The sequence below is a fragment of the Eptatretus burgeri genome, chromosome 8 (genome assembly GCF_056783735.1).
Source record: "Eptatretus burgeri isolate ZD-2024b chromosome 8, Ebu_testis_v1, whole genome shotgun sequence".
In the NCBI taxonomy this organism is placed as follows: Eukaryota; Metazoa; Chordata; class Myxini; order Myxiniformes; family Myxinidae; genus Eptatretus; species Eptatretus burgeri.
Window position 1 is genome coordinate 45,671,850 of NC_140968.1, and position 22,736 is coordinate 45,694,585.

Here is a 22,736-nt window from a genome sequence, read left to right on the forward strand (position 1 = left end):
TCAGCAAAAGCGAGACGGCCTCACTGCAAGGGTTCTTTTTCCTCAAGTTTTCCACTTCTTTAGGGCAGCACAAGTTTCCATGTAACAAGATCCTTCTTCCGAAGTGGAAAGAGGTAGGCACATGCAAAAAATTGATGATTCTAAAATGCCAAATGAGCACAAAAGAAACTATATATCTGCGATTGCCCATGACTTACCCTTGGTCCAATGATGGCCAGATTTTTTTCTGACTACCATACAACCTTGATCTTCAACCTTTAGCGACAGAGTGTAAACAAAGAAAATGTGTCCCCATCTCCAATCTCTAAGTCTGGTGTTGGTTTAATGGTTCAGGTGGCTGGCTTAAGATTTTAGGGTCTTGAGTTTGATAGCTCAGATGGTGGAGCACTGGTACAGTTCAGCACAAGACCTGGGTTTGATTCCTGGTCTGGGCCCATAATTTTTCCACATATATAGGGTGTCCCCCAAAAAATACAACTTTTAAAATGCTTCGTTTGATCCTAAAAAAGCAGTAATTTTGTCACCAATGCTTCATTTCTTGTTGCAGAGACCCTGAAGTTTATTTTGATACCAAGCTAGCACCAGAAAAATGCCAAGACTGATCGTACAACAATGGACGAAAATTGTTGAACTTTGGCACCAGACGAAAAGTGTCATACAGGTGCAACGTCTTTACTCGAGACATTTCGGTATCCACTTGCGCCGTGCATCAAACTTTCGGACAATAAAGTGCACCATCGCAAAGTTTACCAATGTGGGAACCATCTGTGACCTTCACAAGGGTCACAGTGGTCGGAAGAGGACAGGTCGTAGTGAAGAAAATGTGGAAATGGTGAGACAGGCGGTTGTTCAGAGTCCAAATAATCCATTCGCCGACTTTCTGCCGAGACATTCATAAGAGCACCGTTCAGAGGATCCTTTGCCAAGACATTCATGCCTTTCCAAACAAGGCGTTTTCTCAACAAATATTTTAAGGGCCGCTTTATCTCCCTCTACGAAGACGTTGAGTGGCCACCGTATCCCCTAACCTTACTCCTCCAGACTTCTTCTTGTGGGGGTATCTCAAGGACAGGATCTATGGAAACCCTTGGCCTCAGACTCTTGATCAGCTGAAGGAAAACATCCACCGAGAAATCCAGAACATTCCTCAGGAAACGTTTCCCAAAGTGATGGAGAACATGACAATGCGTTTGCAGGCAGTGATCGGCCAAGTGGAGCCTACGTCGAACATGTGGTCTAAAAGAAAACGACGATTCTATTCCAAAATTTAAATTTTGGTGGCAATTTTGACATTGGTCCAATAAATTGTAGGGGTGCTAATTGTAGGAACAAACCCAACAACAACAACAACAACAATAACCCTTCCGCTTTGCTCGAGGGGGAGGCTTAAATACTTAGGTTCATTCAAACCAGCTCAGTAAGTCGTGAATCATGTGCGCAGTTAGAGAATGGGAGGATTGTTGCTCAGACCTCGAGCATTATTTCAAAGAAAGTTAGGCAGCTACCGTCAATGAGGGTGGAATGCACGGCATTCGGCAATTGGTAGAATTACATTGAGCTTCACTGGAACCAGCTGCCTTTGTTCTGATGGTAATGCACAGTGCATTTAAGCAGACCATATGATAGGTCAGGTATGGGAGCATGCTCTGGAGCAGCGTGTTGCTGCATCCACTTTCTGCTGGTACTCCAGGGGCCTCCCCCCCAGGCAGATGCCTGGCCCATCCCTATCAAATTGAGATGTTGATCAACCTGCTGCAACCACGAGGCATGTGGTCAGCCCATTGACCTCCTCCACTCACAAGGCTCCCTCGCTGAGAGAATCTGGTGAGCAGGATCAGAGTCAAGAAAATGAGCCACATGTCCATCCAGCTGCAGCTGACGCTCACAACTATGCAGGGAACAAATCTCATTTGAGTCTCTCTCAGCAACCACTCATTGGACACAAAGTATGACAAGCTATAGCCAAGGATTCTCCAAAGAGACCTGCTACCAGAGGAATTGTCTCTATCTCAGATCCCTGGTCAGAATTCAAGTCTCACATCCGTAGACCAAGACTGGAAGTACCAAGGACATTAAGACTTGGACTTTCGTCATCCAGTACAAGGACCGAAAGCGCCACACCCAGCTTGCCATGATCCAGTGAATCCATGACTCCCCAGGCCTGACTTAGATATCTGGTGACCTCTGGCTCACAGCCAATGGAGACATGAATATCACTACCAAGGCAAGTGAATCTCTCCGTGACCTCAACATCCTCACCACAAACAGGTACAGATAACAGCATCCAATATGTCATTGAAAGCCTGGATCTTAGTTTTGACACAGGCAAGCTGTAATCCGAGTGGCTCTGACTCCTCATTTAGCACATTGAGGGCCCCCAAAAGGATATCCAGAGTCTCAGCAAATATGACTGCATCATCTGCAAAATCAAGGTCAGAGATCTTGACATTCCCAAACGATGCACCGCAGCTTGATCTCTCTGACATTCTCCCCAGAATCCAGTCCATACAAGCGCTGAAAAGTGTGGGGGCCAGAACACACCCCTTACAAACTCCAGTAACATCTGGAAACAAGTTGGAGATGGTATCACCACATCTCACAGCACTCTCTGTTCCAGAGTATAGTTCAGACATCAGATTGATCAGTTTTGGTGGCACCCCATGGAGACCAAGAATCCTCCAGAGCACATCTCAATCGAATCTCCAGAGCACATCCCATTCGTTGAATCAAATGTTTTGCAGAGAACAAGATAGGCTGCAAGCCTATCTTGCAAGCCAGTGCACATAATTTTTCCACATACTTGCAACCACTCGTTGGACACAAAGTCTGACAAGCAAGAGCCAAGGGTTCTCTGAAGAGACCTGGTACCAGAGGAATTAAGTCTCCATCTCAGATCCCTGGTCAAAGTCCAAGTCTCACATCCATAGATCAAGACTGGAAGTACCTTCAGTCACCCTCAGGTCAGGTCAGTCAGGTTTCTTGAATGCCACTGGTAACATGTAACCCAGTGCTACCTGCCTCATGGTCGGGTTGGCGGCGACTAAACTGACACCCCTCACTAGCTTGCCAGTGGGGAGGGTGACTGTGACACCCTGCCAGGACGAAAAACAATATCTGCCAAAGAGCGGGTGAGCTCCTTTAGGGAGCCAACGGCCATCCAGTAAGGAGATGGTGTCTCCGAAATAATACCCATCCAGTTAGACTGGTTTTTTAGGTAGTAGATTGTAGACAGCAACTGCCCAGGGTGGTACTACCGTTCTGACTTAGGAGCGTTAAAGTGGTGCCTGGAACCATCTTACACTCTCCGTGTGAGGATTTCTGGTCTTACTTTCTATCTCACTCAAACTATAGCTACCTCTCTCTTTTCTAGCTTTAATGCTTTAATGGTAATGCTTTTCTCGCTTTTCTAGGCTAGCTTTAATCTCTCTTTTCTGCAAACAAACATCATATATTTTTCATCATACATTTCTTTACTCACTCATTTTCCCTCCTCACTTTATTTTCTCTTTTCTTACTTCTCGATGCAGTTCTTTTATTTAAGGCTTGGCCTCAATGAGGACTATTTTGTCTGTGCCTGTCGGCTTCAACATAAGAAAAGAAAAAAAAGCAGCCCCTGCCAAAACTCTCCTCTGCGTTTGGTGAAGATCCGAAGGGCAAAGATACGGTCAATCGGCAACCTCTTTGGTGTAAAGCCTGACTGCTCTGGGCGCCAGTGCTCAAGAATATGTTGGTGAACCCTATCAAGAATTATCTGAGCAAGGATCTTGGCCAGCACTGAGAGCAGCGTCACCCCTCAGTAGTTGTTGCAGTCCTGGCGATCACTTATTCCTTTCCAGAAAGGGTCAACAAGGCCCCACTTCCAGTCAGTTGCGATGATGCATGTGTTCCAGGCAGAGCACAGAACTGCATGCAATGACACGCGTACAACATTTACATCAGCCTTGAGAAGTTCAGCATGGATGCCACAGATCCCTGGAGCTTTATCTCATTTCAACCGGTTCACGACAGCCTGTGTTTCCACAAACGAAGGTGGATCATAGTTGATTGGAGGGTCAGTAATAGGGACAGTAACACCTCTGACATCCAACTCAACAGCTGGTGGATCAGTCTGGTAAAGCCGCTCAATGTAACCGGCACAGCGGGCCTTCACTTTGGATTCTTCTGTCAAGAGCCCACCATGCTTCGCCAAAACTGCAGTAGCCCGAAGGACGGACTTGGAGGAACGCAATGTGCGAATTTCCCTGTAAGCAGGACGAGAATCACTTGACCACAGGTGATGCTCTACCCCCTCACAGATTCCTCGCACATAGGCCTCCTTGTCCACCCTCAGCACAATTTTACGCCTCAACTCCCTGAACAGCCCAGCTCTGCCATAAAGCCTGACCCTGCGACTCTGGTCAATAGTATCCAGTGTCCCTTGAGAAATAAAATTCTTCTTCACCAGCAACATCAAGGACGGTGGACTTGAAGGCACTCCACAACTCTTCAGGATCCCCCAAAGCACCCAGCTCCCCCAAATCCCCACTCAGCCTGTTCGCAAGCTCCTCACCTACCATCTCATCCTTGAGATTGCCAACATCCAGCCTCGGCTGGCATGGTACCATTCTCCCAGATTTAGCTGCAACCTCAGAGTTGCGACAACAAGCCTGTGGTCAGTATTGAGAAATTGAGAACTCCGGTAGACCCTGCAGTTCTGGATTATCCTCCAGTAACCATCAACGAGCAGGTGGTCAATCTCCTTTGCCACACCACCATCGTTGGAATACCAAGTCCAGTGATGAGCTTGTGTGCACTGAAACCATGAACCAGCCACCCTCAGTCCATGACTTCTTGCAAAGTCAAGCAACTTAGTGCTATTCTGGTTCACAGTTCCAGACCCATGGGGACCAACACATGTCTCATAACCATGCCCATCAGTTCCAATCGATGCATTGAAATCCCCCAACACTGGAAGAGTATCTCGCCTGGGGCACTGATCAACTACAGACTTGAGCGTGGCATAGAATGCGTCCCTCGCAGTGAGATCACTCTTCTCAGTCAGAGCATATACAGAGACCAGGGAAATGACACCCAAGGAGTGACGAATCCTTCGTCTCATAATGCGCTCTTTGGCCGGTGTTACCTCAATTATCATTGGAGTCAGCTTATTGGACACAGCTACAGCATCTCCTTGGACATGGTTACCATCAGAACGACCAGACCAAAAGTAGGTGAAACCACCCGCCATGATCTCGCCGCAATCCGGTCTCCGAACCTCAGAGAGTGCTGCAATACAGATGTCCAAACGCTTGAGCTCAGATGATAACAGAGACAGGTGATCATCGTCTCTTTGGGATAGGACATTCCAGGCACCCACCCGAAGGGACTGCTTCAGGTTACCGCAAGGAAACTGCTGTCTGGTGGACGACACCTCAGCACAGCCCCGACACACACCACCGCAATCTGACACAGGAAGGTTATACTGTGGTTTTTCCTCCAGTCATCAAAGAGTGGGGGTCCCAAAGGCTTTGCCCCAATCCCATCATCCGGTGAGCTGCCCTGCAAAGGGCAGTTGCACAGGAAGTACTCACACGGAATGGGTTTTCAATTTTCTTTGTGTTTTGTGGAATGAAGGGTTTTATGGTGGCCGGTGTGCAAATCCTGCCACCAGCCACCTAAAAAAGTAACTCAACTGTCAGAGGACGTCCATAGACACAGTTACGCACTAGATTTGGATGGCCGTTGGCTCACAAGGAGCTCCTCCACCCTTTGACAGGTTTTTTTTTTAATCCTGCTGGGTGTCCACATCCATACACCCTCCTCACCAGGAAACCTGATGGAGGAGATGGTTCAAGACATGATTGGTCAAGTGGGAAAGTCAGGAACAATGCATATGTTAACTCAGGATATGCAACAAAATGAAGGACAGCATAAAGCGGTTTGGCTCTGGAGATATGAGCAGATGGAAAAAAGCTCTGCTCATAGGTTTCGATCTTGTTTTGCTTTTAACTTTAAAGGACTTTGAAAAGAGTGTGAATAATGACTGGAAAAGTGACGCGAATACATGACCAGAAGGATGCGTTCAGCTTGTGCAGTTGAGAAAAAGCCTCGTCACTCTGTGAGGATGTGTCGGAAGAGCTCCGAAATGTCTGGTACATTTTCATTGCAAGTGAAAAAACGTCACATGGATGATGACATCTGCTCGTTTAAGTGGTATAAAGGTTTTTTTTTTTCCTCAAAATATATTTATTTTACTCACCACAATGTCATGGAAATCCTAAGCTGCGTAGTTTAACTCTGATAGGTCTTCATTTTAATGACCAAGAAAACCAGTGGCGTGCTGAAACGGTTATACACTCTTGGTACACATGGAGATAATCCCTCAAGCAATCGTTCAAATCTTGTCATGTCATCTTTGTACTTGGTATTAATGGCAATATAAATAAGCAATACAGACATGAATTACCCACAATTGTTTTTTTTCAGGTCATGTGCTTTGTCTAACCTGTGATGGAGGTAATCTGATAGTATAAGCTTCCAAAGCAATGCAAATCTGCTTGTCTTGAACAGTCACTTCAAAACCTGAAAACGATTGACAAAGAAATAGTTATGTAAAATAATGGCATGACCTTTCTTGAAAAAAAATACTTTTCATTATTCTTAATACTGTTGCTATATTTGTTAAAATAAAGAAAAAGTGGATGGCAGAACAGGGAATAGCAGAAAGAAAGAAGAGGAATGATGTCAACACCCAACTTAGGGATTCAGACTGAGCCTATACTGTGGTTATTTCTGCAGTTTTGAAAGGGGCAACCTATTTAATATACGTATGTATGATGAGGGAGGAAGCCTGGTGTTGGTGAAGTGGTTAGGGTAGCTGGCTTAAGATCTTAGGGTCCTGAGTTTGAGCCCTGTTGGCTGCTGAATTAACATCAGGTGGGGTTGATTCAGCCTGTCATCCTTCTGAGATCAGCAAAATGAGTACCAGTGTACTAGTGGCGGGGCACAGCAACAGTGGCACAGCCGTGCTTCCAAGAAATGATATCTACTTTGGCAGCCAAGCTGCCATATGCAAGAACAGAACAGATGAGGTAGGGAATACATAATAGTTTCAGGACTATCCACAATTTTTTTCTACACCTGATTTAAAAATATTTATTTCAATAAAATGTAGGTTCTGATATTTAACAAGTGATCATGTTTCCTTTAAACTTGGTTAGTGTTAGAATTCAGTGCACATATATAGGCACTTAAGTGTATACATTACCAGGGTTTCCAGATTTGCTGCCAGCCATAACCTTAAAAAAAAGGATGGATGTCAACCTTTAAAAAGGTTAAAAAACAAAAAAAAGCAATCACCTAAAAAATAAAAATAAAAATGGATCACCAACGAGCGTATTATGAGACAAAGGATTCGTCACTCCTTGGGTGTCATTTCCCTGGTCTCTGTGTATGCTCTGACTGAGGCGAGTGATCTCACCGTGAAGTACACATTCAATGCCACGCTTGAGTCTGTGGTTGATCAGTGCCCCAGGAGAGACACTCTACTGGTCTTGAGGGATTTCCTTGCATCAACTGGCACTGATAGGGATGGTTATGAGACGTGTGTTGGTCCCCATGGGTCTGGAACTGTGAACAAGAATATAACTAAGTTCCTTGACTTTGCAAGAAGTCATGGACTTAGGGTGGCTGGTTCATGCTTTCAGTGCCCACAGGGTCATTGCTGGACTTGGTATTCCAACGCTGGTGGTGTGGCAAAGGAGACTGACCATGTGCTCGTTGATGATCACTGGAGGATGATTCAGAACTGCAGGGTCGACCGGAGTACAAAGTTCCTCAATACTGACAACAGGCTTGTGGTAGCAACTCTGAAGTTGCAGCTTAAATGTGGGAGAATGGTACCATTCCAGCCACAGCTGGATGTTGGCAAGCTCAAGAATGATAGGGCAGCTGAGGAGTTTGAGAACAGGCTGAGTGGGGATTTTGGTGGTCTGGGTGCTTTGGAGAATCCTGAAGACTTGTGGAGTGCCTTCAAGGCCACCATCCTTGATGTTGCTGGTGGATGTCTTGGAATGCACTGTGGGGTGAAGAAGAATTTTGTCTTTCAAGAGACAATGGATACCATTGACCAGAGTCACAGGGCCAGGCTTAGTGGCAGAGCTGAGCTGTTCAGGGAATTGAGGCGTAAAACTGTCCATGCACTGAGGGTGGACAAGGAGGCCAATGTGCAAGGAATCTGTGAGGGGGTAAAGCATCATCTGTGGTCAGGTGATTCTCGTCCTGCTTACAGGGGAATTCACGCATTGCGTTTCTATAAGCCCGTCCCTCTGTGTACTGCAGTTAGAGCGGAGGGTAGTGGGCTCTTGACAGAGGAGTCTGAAGTGAAGGCCCGTTGGGCCGGTTACTTTGAGTGGCTGTACCAAGCTGATCCACCAGCTGTTAAGTTGGATGTCAGGGGTGTTACTATCCCTATTGCTGACCCACCAACCAACTGTGATCCACCTTTGTTTTCAGAAGCACAGGCTGCGATGAACCGTTTGAAATGGGGTAAAGCTCCTGGGATCTGTGGCATCCGTGCTGAAATTCTCAAGGCTGGTGGAAATGCTTTACTCATGTAGTTACATGCAGTTTTGTGCTCTGCTTGGAACACAGGAATCATCCCAACTGACTGGAAGAGGGGCCTTGTTGTCCCTCTCTGGAAAGGGAAGGGTGATCGCCAGGACTGCAACAACTACCGAGGGGTGACGCTCTTCTCAGTGCCGGGCAAGGTATTTGCTCGGATAATTATTAATAGGGTTCACCACCATCTGCTTGAGCACTAGCACCCAGAGTAGTCAAACTTTACACCAAAGAGGTCAACGATTGACCGTATCCTTACCCTTCAGGTCCTCACCGAATGCAGACAAGAGTTTCGGCAGGGGCTGCTTGCAGCCTATGTTGATCTCGACAAAGCGTTCGATTCATTGAATCGGGATGCCCTCTGGAGGATTCTTGGTCTTCGTGGGGTGCCACCAAAACTGATAAATCTGATGTCTGAACTAATCTCTGATACTGAGAGTGCTGTGATATGTGGTGGTACCATCTCTGACTTATTTCCAGTTATTACTGGAGTTTGTCAGGGTGTGTGTACTGTCCCCCACACTTTTCAGTGCCTGTATGTACTGGAATCTGGGGAGGATGTCAGAGAGATCAAGCTGCGGTGCATCATATGGTAATGTTAAGACCTCTGACCTTGATTTTGCAGATGATGCAGTCATATTTGTGGAGACTGGATATCCTTTTGTGAGCCCTCGAGATGCTGAATGAGGAGTCGGAGCCGCTGGGATTACGGGTTTCCTGGGTCAAAACTAAGATCCAGGCTTTTAATGACATATTGGATGCTGCTATTGGTTTGCGGTTGCCAGCAGTGACCACTATTTTCATTGTGTCTGTGTGTCTGTCTGTCTGTCTGTTTGTGACTCTCTCCAGCGAATAGCTCTGTGACGTTTGATGCGGTCTTGATGAAACTTGGACACAAGCGAAATATCATGGTCTCGTTGTGTCTTTTTGTACGAGGGGCGTCCAACGCCCACTTGAACTTTTTATTTCTTTTAATTTTTTTCTCGATTTTTTTCTCACAATTTCATTTCCGAGAAGCTGTGCGTAATGTCCATAAGTACAACATATAAAAAATCCGATATGATTTGGTAAATTTTGACGGAAGAGATAGGTTTTTACGGAAGGGCTTCCTCAAAAGCTTCCACTAACTCAATTGTACCTATCGTGGCATTGTTCAATAATGCCCGCGAACCATTGTCGCCTCCTGGCTTGTCTTGTCTGTACCTGTTTGTGGTGAAGATGTTGAGGTCACGGAGAGATTCACTTACTTTGGCAGTGATATTCATGTCTAAGCTGGCTGTGAGCCAGAGTTCAACAGACGCCTGGGTCGGGCCTTGGGAGTCATGGATTCACTGGATCATGGGGTTGGCACTGTCGGTACCTGTGCAGGAGGACGAAAGTCCGAGTCTTCAGGTCCTTGGTGCTTCTTGTGTTGCTCTATGGATGTGAGACTTGGACTCTGACTCGAGATCTGAGAGGGAGACTGAATTATTTTGGGAGCAGGTCTCCGGAGAATCCTTGGCTCTGACTGGTCGGATTTTGTGTCCAACGAGTGGTTGTTGAGAGAGACTCAAATTAAATTTTTTACCTGCATAGTCCGTGAGCATCATTTGCAGCTGTATGGACATGTGGCTCGTTTTTCTGATGCTGATCCTGCTCACCAGATTCTCTCAGCAAGGGAGCCTCGTGAGTAAAGAAGGAGAATGGGCTACCACATGCTTCGTGGTTACAGCAGGTTGATCGATATTTCACGGAGATGTTGATGGGCCAGGCATCTGCCTGTGTGATGGCCAGACGGAGGCCCCTGGAGTACCTGTGGAAAGTGGACGGAGCAACGCAGCAATGCGCTGCTCCGTCGCATGCTCCGATAATTGACCTGATCTGATGTCAAGGATTATGGGAAGAGTATAACAACAGAAGGCAACTAGCAGAGAGAAAGTTGAGCGAAGGGAAAACAGGTGGACAAGAATGCACAGATACATTACAACAAGAAGGAAGATGTAGGTGAAAGGAAGACAGGTCTCAGTAGGTGGAGCAAGACTCAGAGGAATAAATGAAAGACCGTGAGGTGGTGGTGATCTGATCAGCAGACAAGGCTGATTGGGAACAATGTGAGACAACAGACTTCGGAAAATAATTCCATGTGCAAGAGAAAAAGGAGATGAATGATTGGGAGTGTTCAGCTTAAATTGATAGGAGGAGTGCAGAGGTGAGATGGGAGGAGCAAGACTCAAAAAGAGTCAGTTTAGATTGCAAGGAAATGAACCCGCCTGTTATGAGTGAGAAACAGACCTTGAGGCTGAGCCGACTGTCATGAGATGTCATGATGACTTGGAGGGCCTGAAGTGCCACACCATAAAGGCGAACAACATGGGAAACAACAGCATCAGCTCACAGTGGAAATCCTTATTCCATGACATTTCAGATGAAGGCCTTCTACCCTGTAATAAGCTGATCCTACAGTTAATCCCAAGGTAGTGGCTGGCTGTGGAAGCCAGTTTTGAGATCACTTCTGCTCTATTACATCAATAAAAAACCAGCCATATCAATTATAAGATTAACTTCTGCAGGCAAACGGGCATCTTTGTAAACCTGCAGAGGAAAAAACATTAGAGGAGACAGTGTGGATTGCTTCACCTGGCTGCATAATCCTTGAATGCATTTCCCATTACCCCCTGTGTTTGTTCACTTAATTTTGTTACCATAATCATTACAGTTTTGGAGTTAATAATGAATGGAATGCAGGAAGTAAACTCATAGGCACATTGCACTTCATGTTTGGCCTAAACTTTAATTATTGCAGAGGATGATCAGCAATGTGGCATTAAATTTTGTAGACAAAGTTTCTACATGTTGTGTACATGTATACAAGCTATTTAAGGGAGGAGTGGGTGAGGAAAGTTACAATTTCTGTCATATTTGCATAGCTACTAAAGGGAAGCTCCAAAAGAAGCCAACAAAGCTTCACTACACAATTAACCATCGTAGTTGGGCACAGTTTGACTGATGAAGTGGTTCCAATGCTGAGAAAGTATATCTTGCCAGTTTATTTTTTATGGTTGAAGCTTGATTATTTACAATGAACAATGGAAGTGGAACCAGTAAAACAGTAATATACAGTGGTTATACATGACCTGAAAATGGGTAATTTGAAATGAATCGACATCTGTATTAAATTTGATTGCAAGAGCAGATTGGTAGTTGCTTGAGTAAAGTCTCATTGTGCTTCCTCACTGATGGGGGTTTGATTTCCAGGAATTCTCATGAGATTTTCAGTCGAATGTCAGACTAGTTTGTGAAAGGTTGTGCCAATTCAACATGCTTTAAGAGCTGCCGACCACAACTAATCAAGTGGGAGCTGACAGAAGATGACGATGACTCAATTTGAGTGCATCCCAAGATGCCAGTGAAAATGAGTATTAGATACATCACAAGCATGCACATCATGTCCATATACATAATACATATGCAAATTTTTTTTTGACCACCCCTTTCTTTCTTCTGTCGCATTACTTCCATTCAAACGTCTTTCCCTTTTTGTTGTCCCTCCAAACTCCCCCACCCCCTCTTTTCGAGCCAAAATTATGCCACAAACCCAGAACAGTTTTTGCATAAAACAAGGTAGAGTGAACAATGCTTGACTTACGAATAGCATTCTCTTTCCCAAGATTTAGTAGAAAATCGTGTCCTGTAAAAAACAAGTCAGTTGCGTACCCAAATAATCATTGTGAGCCAATGCATATTGGATTGAGATTAAATTATGTATATGGCTTGCTCGTTGCATTATTACCGAGATACGGCTCTACCGCTGCACATTAGGCCAGGAATTTGGAATTTGATCTGGATGACAGCAACAATTGCCGAGTCCTTGCAAAAGACACCGAGAGATCATTAATGTCCAACAACTTACGAACAAATGGAATCCTCAACCTAATATCCATCTGAGGGTGACACAGTAATTGATGCAACGCCCTGCCTGCAAAGCACCAAGCTGAAAATTAATAACTGGGAAGAGAATCTAACCAACTAAACAGTTCACAGGCCAGAATGCTACCTCTGCGCCATCATGTGAGATTTGTGCTGCGTTAAGGATAGAGATAAAGTGTACGTAAGTATGTATGTTGCAGGAAATTGTCATCTTTCATGAGGCTTACCTTGGATGAGAAGATTTCCAGCCTTGTTCCACTTCGGTGCCAACTTTGCAATTAAGGTATAACTTAGGCAGCACTGAAGCACTGCACAGGTCACGGGCATAATCTCCTCCATCTATAAATGTGAAGTTGCTTGTAAATCCAGTACATTTTTTTTTTTTTACAATGGCAGAGCTAATTCCTTCAAACAGACCCTTGTGGATTAACATTCCAAAAAAAATGAGGCAAGTTGAGGAACCAGCTTTGCTAAAAACATCAAACTGAGAAGCAAACACTGAATGTTTGTATTATAAGCTCAAAGTTTTTGAAGATGAATTGTGGTCTTTTCATTCTGCTACATACAGTTGTGGCCAAAAGAATTGGCACCCTTGCAATTTTTCAAATAATGCACCATTTCTTCCAGAAAATTGTTGAAATTAAAAAAATATTTTGGTATCCACGTATGTATTATTGTAGTGCCGGGTTCGGGTGTGAGGAACGACCGCTAGATGGAGCAGTTGGGCCGTCTCCCCTCCGAACACCCGGAATTGAAGGTCGTCACTCCGGATAACTCCGAAGTTGACGGGTCGCTTAATGGACCGTGGACGCCAATATTTCGACCGCGCGGTTAGGGTCTTTTTGTCTGATTCCAATTTACCTAATTATCCGCGCAGTCTAGCTACCGGGGAAGCCACACCCTTGGCCGGCTTTGTCCGAACCGAGTCGCTGTTACCGACTCGGATCCGGCATAACCGAGCGGGAATTACCAAAGCCGCGCCGGTCCAAATAACAATTTACGCACAATCGGCCTCCCTAATACTCAAGCCCGAACCATACCGGGTCAATGGAAGAAAACACAGACAACGAACTGGAACATTTAACAGTTATTTATTTACAATACGCAATAGGGAGGGAAACACAGAGCAGACTTAATCATGAATATAAATGCAGGCAAATGTACAATGGCAATCACTTAACAGTTTTACTTACAGACTGGCACCACACACAGACACACACACCCAAAAAGAAATGGAGCCAGCTGGCCTTTATTGGATCCTCTCCAGCCACAGAGGATAGGCAAGCTGGGGGTCAGAGTCTGGTTGGGTACCTGGCCACCTCGTGCGGTTTTACCGACTCGCACTTGTGGAGCTCGGAGTCTGTGGACGGGAACGGGGATCGCCAGCTCGAGCGCTCCAACACAACCCACCACGGTGGGACTCAAACCCACGAACCAGGATCCAACGAGCACAGCCAGGATCCTACGAACGACCTGACCAGCCACGAACGATGACCGATGACCAGGAGAGCCCAGTAGACCAGAAGCAAGGAACGACCTCTTAGGAACCAAGGAACAATACACACGGATACCGCTCGCGATCCTTCTTATCCCTCCCCCGTGTGGGATGGAGGGACCTGCTCTCCTGTAACTCGCCTCCGGATTGGATGGGGCGTTTTCGGGTGTCGTGGTGGCCAGCCGCGATTGGAGGAGGGGGGCATGTCGGCGTATCGGTGCTCCTCCCCCGAGAGAGGCTCTTTTGTTGTCTTCCCCAGTGTTGAGAGGGGAGACATTCTTCTAGGATGGGGCGGAGTCAGAGCTGAGGCGATCTCACCCCTGATTAGACGGAAGGAACATTCCATCTTGCTGGGGCGGAGTCGGCTCTGAGGCGAGGGGGGGGCTCTGCCCACGTCCGTAGTCAGAAACACGTGCGTTACGGTGCCGTGGTGTGAAGTGAAAGCTGGGCGGGTGAAGCGCTTGTTCACCCACAGAGTGGGAGGAGGAGTGAAGTGAGGGTTTCGCTGGCGTCGGTGGATTTAAAGATGTAAAAAAACCTGACTATAAAAGGAACCCGCAGCGCACACATGAAATTAACCCATTCGACATAGGGGAGAGATTCTAACTATCCACATATACTTAACGAAATAACTGAACTTTGGGTCAACTGTATGTGTGAATGCGAATGGTTTCCAGATTCGTAACAGTATTTCTTTGGTTTGCAGTAGAACAAAACAAAAAAAGCTGAAAGAATTACTAAATCTTATTCCATTTACTTTAGTAATTCCAAAAATTACTAAAGCTTATTCCACACAGAAATCTTAAAATGGCCTAGACAATATTATTGGCACCTTTTAGAAGTTGTTCGAAATAATTAGATTTCAAGCAGGTGATTGATTCATTTGTGGTGAGTTGCAGGTGCCGGTAATATAAAAATCACTCATTCAACCAGTTTGAATGGAGAAAAGGAGTCATTCTGCTGCTTTGCGTCACTATGTATACTGCAATGAGCATGGAGAAAAGAAATAAAACCAGAGAATGGTCTGAGGTCAGACACAAGATTGTAGCCAAGCATGGACAATCTCAAGGCTACAAATCCATCTCCAGAGACCTATGGCACTGTAACCAACCTCCCTGGACATGGCCGCAAGGGAACACTTGATTGAAGATTGCAGCAAAGGATTGTTCGAGTGATGGAGAAAGCACCTCAATCAACTGCCAAACAGATACACGCTGACCTTCAGACACAAGGTACGACAGTTTCAACTTGCACCATCCATCGCCAAGTTGATGAAAGGGGGTTCTATGGTAGGAGACCCAGGAGGACCCCACTGCTGAGAGACATAAGGAAGCCTGACTGGAGTTTGCCAAAACACACCTAAAAAAGTCAAAATCATTCTGGGAGAATGTCCTGTGGACAGATGAGATCAAATTTGAGCTTTTTGGGAAAGCACATCATCTCTATGTTTACAGAAAACAAAATTTAAACCTTCATAGAAAAGAACACCTTTCCTACAATCAGACGTGGAGGAGGTTCAGTGATGTTTTGGGGTTGCTGTACTGCCTCTGGCACTGGGTGCCTTGAATGTGTGCATGGCATCATGAAATCAGGAGATTACCAAGGCATTTTGGAGTACAATGTTCAACCCAGTGTTAGAAAGCTGGGTCTCCATCTAAGGTCATGGGTCTTGCAGCAGGACAATGACCCCAAACACACTTCAAAAAGCACCCAGGAGTGGTTTAAGACAAAACGCTGGACTGTTCTGAAGTGGCCAGCAATGAGTCCAGGTCTAAACCCCATTGAACACCTGTGAGGAGATCTGAAAACAGCAGTTGATAGAAGACACCCTTCATATCTGGGAGAACTGGAGCAGTTTACACAAGAAGAGTGGGCCAAACTGCCAGTAAAGAGGAGTAGAAAGCTCATTCATGGCTATTGAAAGTGCTTGAAAGCAGTTATTTTGTCCAAAGGCTGTGTTACCAAATATTAAATCTCGGATGTCAATAATTTTGTCAATGTCATTTCTTTTTATTTTCTGATTTAAAAGGATATATTAAGTTCTGAATCCAAAACAAAGGTTCTGTCATATTAACAGCGAAATAAAGAATTGTGGAGACCAAATACTTTTGTCAATTTCAACTTATTTTTGGGGAAAATTGTGAGTTATTTGAAAAAAGTGCAAGGGTGCCAATATTTTTGGCCATGACTGTATCCAGCATTTCATGCATGTTACATCCAAGTCCAAAAAAAGCCACAATTACCATTTCACATTTATTCCACACCATGCACATTCTGCCATTCAGTAAAGTCTTGAATTATTCTCAACCAGCAAATACCACTGGTTGCTTCACTGATGGTTATATAAAGAGAGTGGGGGGGGGAGAGAAAAAGAGGGATGGCAGAGAGAGAGAGAGGAGGGAGGGGCAGCAAGGAGGGGAGCTTGGAAGGGGAGGCAAGGAAGGGTGGGAGGAAGGGGGATAGTGACAAAGGAAGGGAGAGCGAGGGAAGGGTGGGGGGAGAGAGTGACACTTCATCACAACTCACACTCTGGGAGGGAGGGGTGCGAGGAAGGGGGGAGTGGGAGCGAGAGAAAGATAGAGGAAGGAGGACAGAGAGGAGAGGGAGGGAGAGAGGGCAGAGGGGAGAGGACAGGAGGGTGGGGAGGGGGAATGGGGAGCAAGTAAGGGAAGAGCTTGGAAGGGGAGCAAGGAAGGGTGGTGAGGAAGGGGGAGGGTGTCAACTTACCACACGTCACGACAGACTCTGGGAGGAGGGGTGCGAGAATGGGGGTGGGAGCAGAAGAGAGATGTGGGAGAGAGTGAGAGAGAGAGAGAGAGAGAGAGAGAGAGAGAGAGAGAGAGAGAGAGAGAGAGAGAGAGAGAGTGAGAGAGTGAGAGAGAGTGAGAGAGTGAGAGAGTGAGAGAGTGAGAGAGTGAGAGAGTGAGAGAGTGAGAGAGTGAGAGAGTGAGAGAGTGAGAGAGTGAGAGAGAGAGAGAGAGAGAGAGAGAGAGAGAGAGAGAGAGAGAGAGAGAGAGAGAGAGAGAGAGAGAGAGAGAGAGAGAGAGAGAGAGAGAGAGAGAGAGAGAGAGAGAGAGAGAGAGAGAGAGAGAGAGAGAGAGAGAGAGAGAGAGAGAGAGAGAGAGAGAGAGAGAGAGAGAGAGAGAGAGAGAGAGAGAGAGAGAGAGAGAGAGAGAGAGGCAAGGAGGGAGTGGTGAGGAGAGGGGGTAGGACGAGGAAGGGGTGGGGGAGGGGGAGTTAGCAAAGATATTATGTCATGCTTTATGACCACGCACGCAAGCACGCACGCAAGCACACACTACGGCTTTGGAAATTTACCCCGGGGAGAGCATACAGGGACACGTAAGTGACCCAAGGATTATATATTTCATTCGTCTATGTGTAGATAGTCCTTGGCCCCTTGTCTAAGGATTGGTCGGGTGGCATGCATTGGGGTTAGTTCATGTCTTCCCGGTGTGACATCTCACCCCCCCCCCCCAGTCAGCTACTTTCAATCTTACTTTCAACACCCCATCGGTCCGTTCAAACCCTCTGCTCCTTTCGTTCAAATGAGATTGATGCAAATGTGGAAGTTGGTTCCATAGGTGGGGAAAAAAGGAGGAATGAATGAATGAAGATGAGTCGTAATTCTGTAATTTGGGAATTTCACCACACAGGGGTGTGCTGGCAGACCACGTGCATCCTCAAACTGGGGGAAAATGGGGGTTGTGATTATATAGAGAAATAGCAGAGGGTGCATGACCAGAAAGGAGATGGAACAAGAGAGAGACCACCAAGCGGTCTGTGATATGAAAGTGATAGGGCCAGTGACTCTGCTTTATCGCAGGAGATTCCAATGATCTTCAAGGGCTTGGTTTTCATGGCGTCAAGCTGAGCAAGCTGTGAGGCAGGGTTGCTAGCCCAGAGGGGAGAACAGTCATCCATCAAGCTGTCAATGAGGGCCTTACAGTTGGTTAAGAGTTCAGATGTGTCAAAGAAGGAGTTTGCATGACGGAGGGTGCCCAGTCGGCGACTGGCTTTGGAAGCCAACTCATAAAATGTGGTTTGTCCAAGAAAGATCATGGCTGTGAGTGGGACCCAAAAGTTTGTGTGACTGAACCTATTCAAATAGGTTCGTGGTAGACCTTGGAAAAAGGCCTTATTTTATGCCAGCGGTATAGACCGGATTTTTTTTCGACTTAATATCAACCAGCTGTAAACCAAGCTACAGCAGGTCTCATTTGAAAAAGGGACATCTCAGGTGCACACTCAGCCCTGTTGTTCTCACTATTTCTTGTGTGGTCTATGAAATGTTTACATTTGAATTATCGCCCCATCCAAATTATTTGGCCATTTCAGAAAATCACACAATTTGACATAACTTTGATGAAAAGCACCCCAATTCATACATATTTGGTATCAAAATGTTCAGAATGGAGAGGAGAATAATGCTATGTGATAGCTGTATCAACATACACACAAGTTCATATCGGTACTTTTGTCATCAACACTCCAATTTGCTCCAATTTGAGGACCGCTGCCTCCAAAAATAGTCGGCAACAGCAAATTCTCAATCAATTTCGACACTTATAACATTACCATATTCAGTATTCACCCTTTAAAAGAACAAGGAAGACACAATGACAAATAACTATTTAGATCCTGCAATATGTGCAAGCAAAAAAAAATCTATCCTCAATATTAGTTCAGAAATAGACAAAAACCATCTGGAAGCTTATAGTTAGGCAATTACTTGTGCTCCAGGGGCTTCCAACTGGCCATTGCCCATGGCAGATGTCTGGTACATTCCCATTCCCTTGAGATGCCGATCAACTTTTTGCAACCACAAGGCACGTGGTCGGCCCGTCGGCCTCCTCCACCCATGAGGCTTCCTCACTGAGAGAATCTGGTGAAGAGGATCAGCATCAGGAAAACGGTCCACATGTCCATATAGCTGCAGCCGACGCTCATGAGTTATACAGGTAAGAAATCTCATCTGATTCTCTCTCAACAACCACTCATTGGACAGAAAGTCCAACAAGCGAGAGCCAAGGATTCTCTGAAGAGACCTGGCCCCGAAGGAGTTAAGTCTCCATCTCAGATCGCTGGTCAGAGTCCAAGTATCACATCCGTACAGCAAGATTGGAAGCACCAAGGACCATTGCAAACTATGGGGAGAGAAAAGAACATCAGCTCGATGCAAGCTCATCCCAGTATAAAGGAAATGTAAAAGCTTGCCTTCAGAAATGTGAACAAGGCTTCCTACATTCCATGCACTGACTGCTTGTGACAGTGTATCAGTTTTATTTGGCTATGGGAAGCTATGAAGAAGTTGCATCTAAACAATGGTCCACACTTCAAAACACTGGCAACTGTTGATCTTCATAAGGCTGTTACCACTTCAAGAAACTTAGTCAGTGCAATGGATGATCCACAAGAAAAATATGCTGAGGCTCACACCAACTTGAATGACCTATGAAAAAAACTAGCAGTGATGAAGGATGTGCCAGTGCACAAGTTACCACCTTCGGAACCAGCTTTTCTTGAACGTGTGAAGATATCTGTGCACCAAAGCTGAGTATGGAGGAATGCCTTCATCTCAAGTGCAGAAATTCATACACCAGAGGGCCATGGATGGCACAGAGAATCAAATGCACTGCATCTAAAATTATTCGAGGGATCCACAGCAGCAGCTGAGATGGCCTTGTAGGTTCGTGTCGAGGGAGTGAGCCATGTACAAATACTTGCAGATGCTCATATCGCAATTTGCCTTGCACTAACGAGTGCCTGTGTGCCACCAGTGATAGACAATGTGGCAATGAACTTTCTCATGAAGAAGAAAATCAATGTGACAGTGACCATGATGACTGAACAGATGCAGGATGTTCAAAGTCACATAGGAATAGGACAGGACGCAGAACACTGAATTAGGGCACTTCAGTCTTGACAGGGAGAGGGGATGAGAAGATCCCCTTGAGAGCCATGTGTTGGCTACGAGAGTAGAGGAAGTATGAACTCAAGAGTGGAGTTGGTCTTAGATGCCATAGGCAGAAAGTTTGGAGAGCAAGTTGGGGTGCTAGACTGTATTGAATGCTGAAGGTATGTCAAGGGAGAAAGCCCTGATCTCATGTCTGACAATAAGGGGATCCATCCATTTTTTTTTTCGTATACATAGTTAAGGCTCTTGGAAGAGATAGAATACATAATGGATCAGGACACAACAGAACAAAAGGAACAGCAGAAAGAAAAGGAGGAAATGCCAACAGCATGGCAGAGGGAGAAAATAGACAGAGACGGACAGATGAGGGATGCCAGTAATGATGAGGGGTAGGGGTGAATGCAAGGTGGTGGACAAGATGGATACAGAAGCAAAATTTTAGGAGGGGTGGGGGTGGTTTAATGGGTGTAGAAGAGATCATGGTTTTGGATGGGGGATGATTTGACATCGTGAACAGTTGCCTTGAAGACCTGGAGAGAAGAATGAGATTGAAGAGAATGTGGAAGTTGGTTTCACAGGCTGGGGAAAAAAGAGGAACAAATGAGTGGAGGTGAGCTGTGGTTCTGGATTTTGGCAGGTTCACTGGAAGGGGGTTGTTGATGGACCACATGCGTATCACCTCCTTTCTGGTTTTGCGCTGTCTGCCATCTCCGTGCTTTGTCCCTTTTGGGTATCCTAAATGGTATCTCCTCCTAAACGGTTAGGCAGATATTCACCAAACTTGGAAGCAAGAAACTTATCACCACATGGCAAGAAGGTGCGAGAGCAGTATCATTTGGCTCCACCCCCATGAGGTGGGGTCAAAAGGTCAAATACCAAAAAAATGAAATTATGGGCACATTTTAATGAAACTTTGTATATGTAGTCAACATTGGGAGACGCATGAAATATTTCACGATTTTCTGGATTTGACCCCCGGTTCATGCCCCAAGGATGGGACTTAGGGTCACAGGGGTCAAAATGGAAAAATTTATTTCACTCAAAATTTGATATTGGCTCATTTCTGATGGAACATTTTGCCATCTTTCAACTTTGCTTGAGGTGGGAAGCGTGGGGATTTACGATGGTGCGTTATCGACGTTGCTTTAGTTTGTTTTTGAATCAAAGTTTTCCCTTTGCATCACATTCTAATATTCACTCACCCTGATGTTTCAGTTAGCTTGTTATAGCAGACAAAGGAGTAAGCAATTCTACCAAATGGAAAAATGAATATTCGCACCAGTTATAAAAGGTTATGAACATGAGATGATAATTTATTGTCCATGTTAATATAACAAAGAAATTTGACATCTGCAAACAATTCAACAACAAACAAAAAAAATCTTAGGGATGAAGACAGCAAGGGACAGAGCTCAAACTGCATATCCACAGGGGTACATTCAAAATTGGTACAAATGAACCCCAAATATTGTCACTACAATAAATATGTGAACTTGGAGTGAAGTGTATTATAACTTGTATTACCTTGGCACCGATCCTTTTAGCAAATTCTTGAATTCTCCGAGAATTCAGGAAATTTCTCTGTTCAGGCAAAATGAAAAATCCATATTTGTACAATATTTAATAATGCAATGCAATTAATCTACAACTGAAAGCAGTGTGGAGGGTATAGTACATCTTATTCAGAATTACAACTAGTCTGAAATGTTGTGGCAGAGCACTGACAGCAGCCATGTAAAGGTTACAAAGTTACTTTCATTGAGGTTGAAATAACGAAACACTTGACAAATATATGCCATGTATGCAAGAGTTGTGAAAGGTTTGCAGCCTCCCCCCCCCAGTCAACAACTCGATTTTATACAAACTAGTGCATGCCCGTACGTGCAAAAAAAAAAAAAACTTTCAAACCGCGTGCCAGAAACAACAACCACACAGGCAGTTCCTTTGCTCTCACGTGCCCATACGTGCGTGGCTGTACGTGCAAAAAAAAAATAAAAAAAATAAAAAAAATAAACGTTCAAACCGCGAGCCAGAAACGACAACTACACAGGCCGTTCCTTTGCTCTCACGTGCCCATACGTGCGTGGCTGTACGTGCAAAAAAAAAAAAAAAAAACTTTCAAACCGCGAGCCAGAAACGACAACCACACAGGCCGTTCCTTTGCTCTCACGTGCCCATACGTGCGTGGCTGTACGTGCAAAAAAAAAAAAAAAAACTTTCAAACCGCGAGCCAGAAACGACAACCACACAGGCCGTTCCTTTGCTCTCACGTGCCCATACGTGCGTGGCTGTACGTGCAAAAAAAAAAAAAAAAAACTTTCAAACCGCGAGCCAGAAACGACAACCACACAGGCCGTTCCTTTGCTCTCACGTGCCCATACGTGCGTGGCTGTACGTGCAAAAAAAAAAAAAAAAAACTTTCAAACCGCGAGCCAGAAACGACAAACACACAGGCCGTTCCTTTGCTCTGGCATTCTCGTGACAACCCCACTTCCACACACAGAGTTAATTACAATCCAAATTAAAATCAAGTTTACCTCCCTGTCTTTGCTTGCCATGACATTCGCTGCCATGTAACCGGCACGGTCCGTGACGTCATCGCCGGCCGGCCGCGCACCGGCCTACGCAGCAACGTGTCATGTCATTGGTTGGTAAATAAATGGCCATAACTTGGGAAGCACTTGTCCGATTAATATCAAACCTTGAAAAGGCACATCCTCAGGTCCCCAGAAATATAGCTGGCAAGTTTTAATCAAATAGGACCAATGGTTGTTGAGAAACAGTGGTCTCTCTCTCTCTCACACACACACACACACACAC

At 45.4% G+C, this 22,736-nt stretch overlaps 1 protein-coding gene across 7 annotated transcripts in view; it reads right to left on the reverse strand.

Annotated features, from left to right (window-relative positions):
- The window catches only part of C8H18orf63 (chromosome 8 C18orf63 homolog), a 211,219-nt gene that overhangs the window by 38,464 nt on the left and 150,019 nt on the right, over positions 1 to 22,736 (reverse strand). For 5 of the 7 annotated variants that reach the window (XM_085891872.1, XM_085891869.1, XM_085891871.1 and 2 more), the window contains 4 exons: positions 21,441 to 21,497; positions 12,732 to 12,843; positions 12,224 to 12,265; positions 6,485 to 6,561 (listed from right to left, as the gene is read on the reverse strand). In XM_085891872.1, the coding sequence (XP_085747998.1) occupies positions 6,485 to 6,561; positions 12,224 to 12,265; positions 12,732 to 12,843; positions 21,441 to 21,497 (288 nt within the window). Of the gene's footprint in view, positions 1 to 6,484; positions 6,562 to 12,223; positions 12,266 to 12,731; positions 12,844 to 16,726; positions 16,882 to 21,440; positions 21,498 to 22,736 lie in introns of those variants that run through there. The other 2 variants (XM_085891874.1, XM_085891875.1) reach the window with 2 other exon arrangements.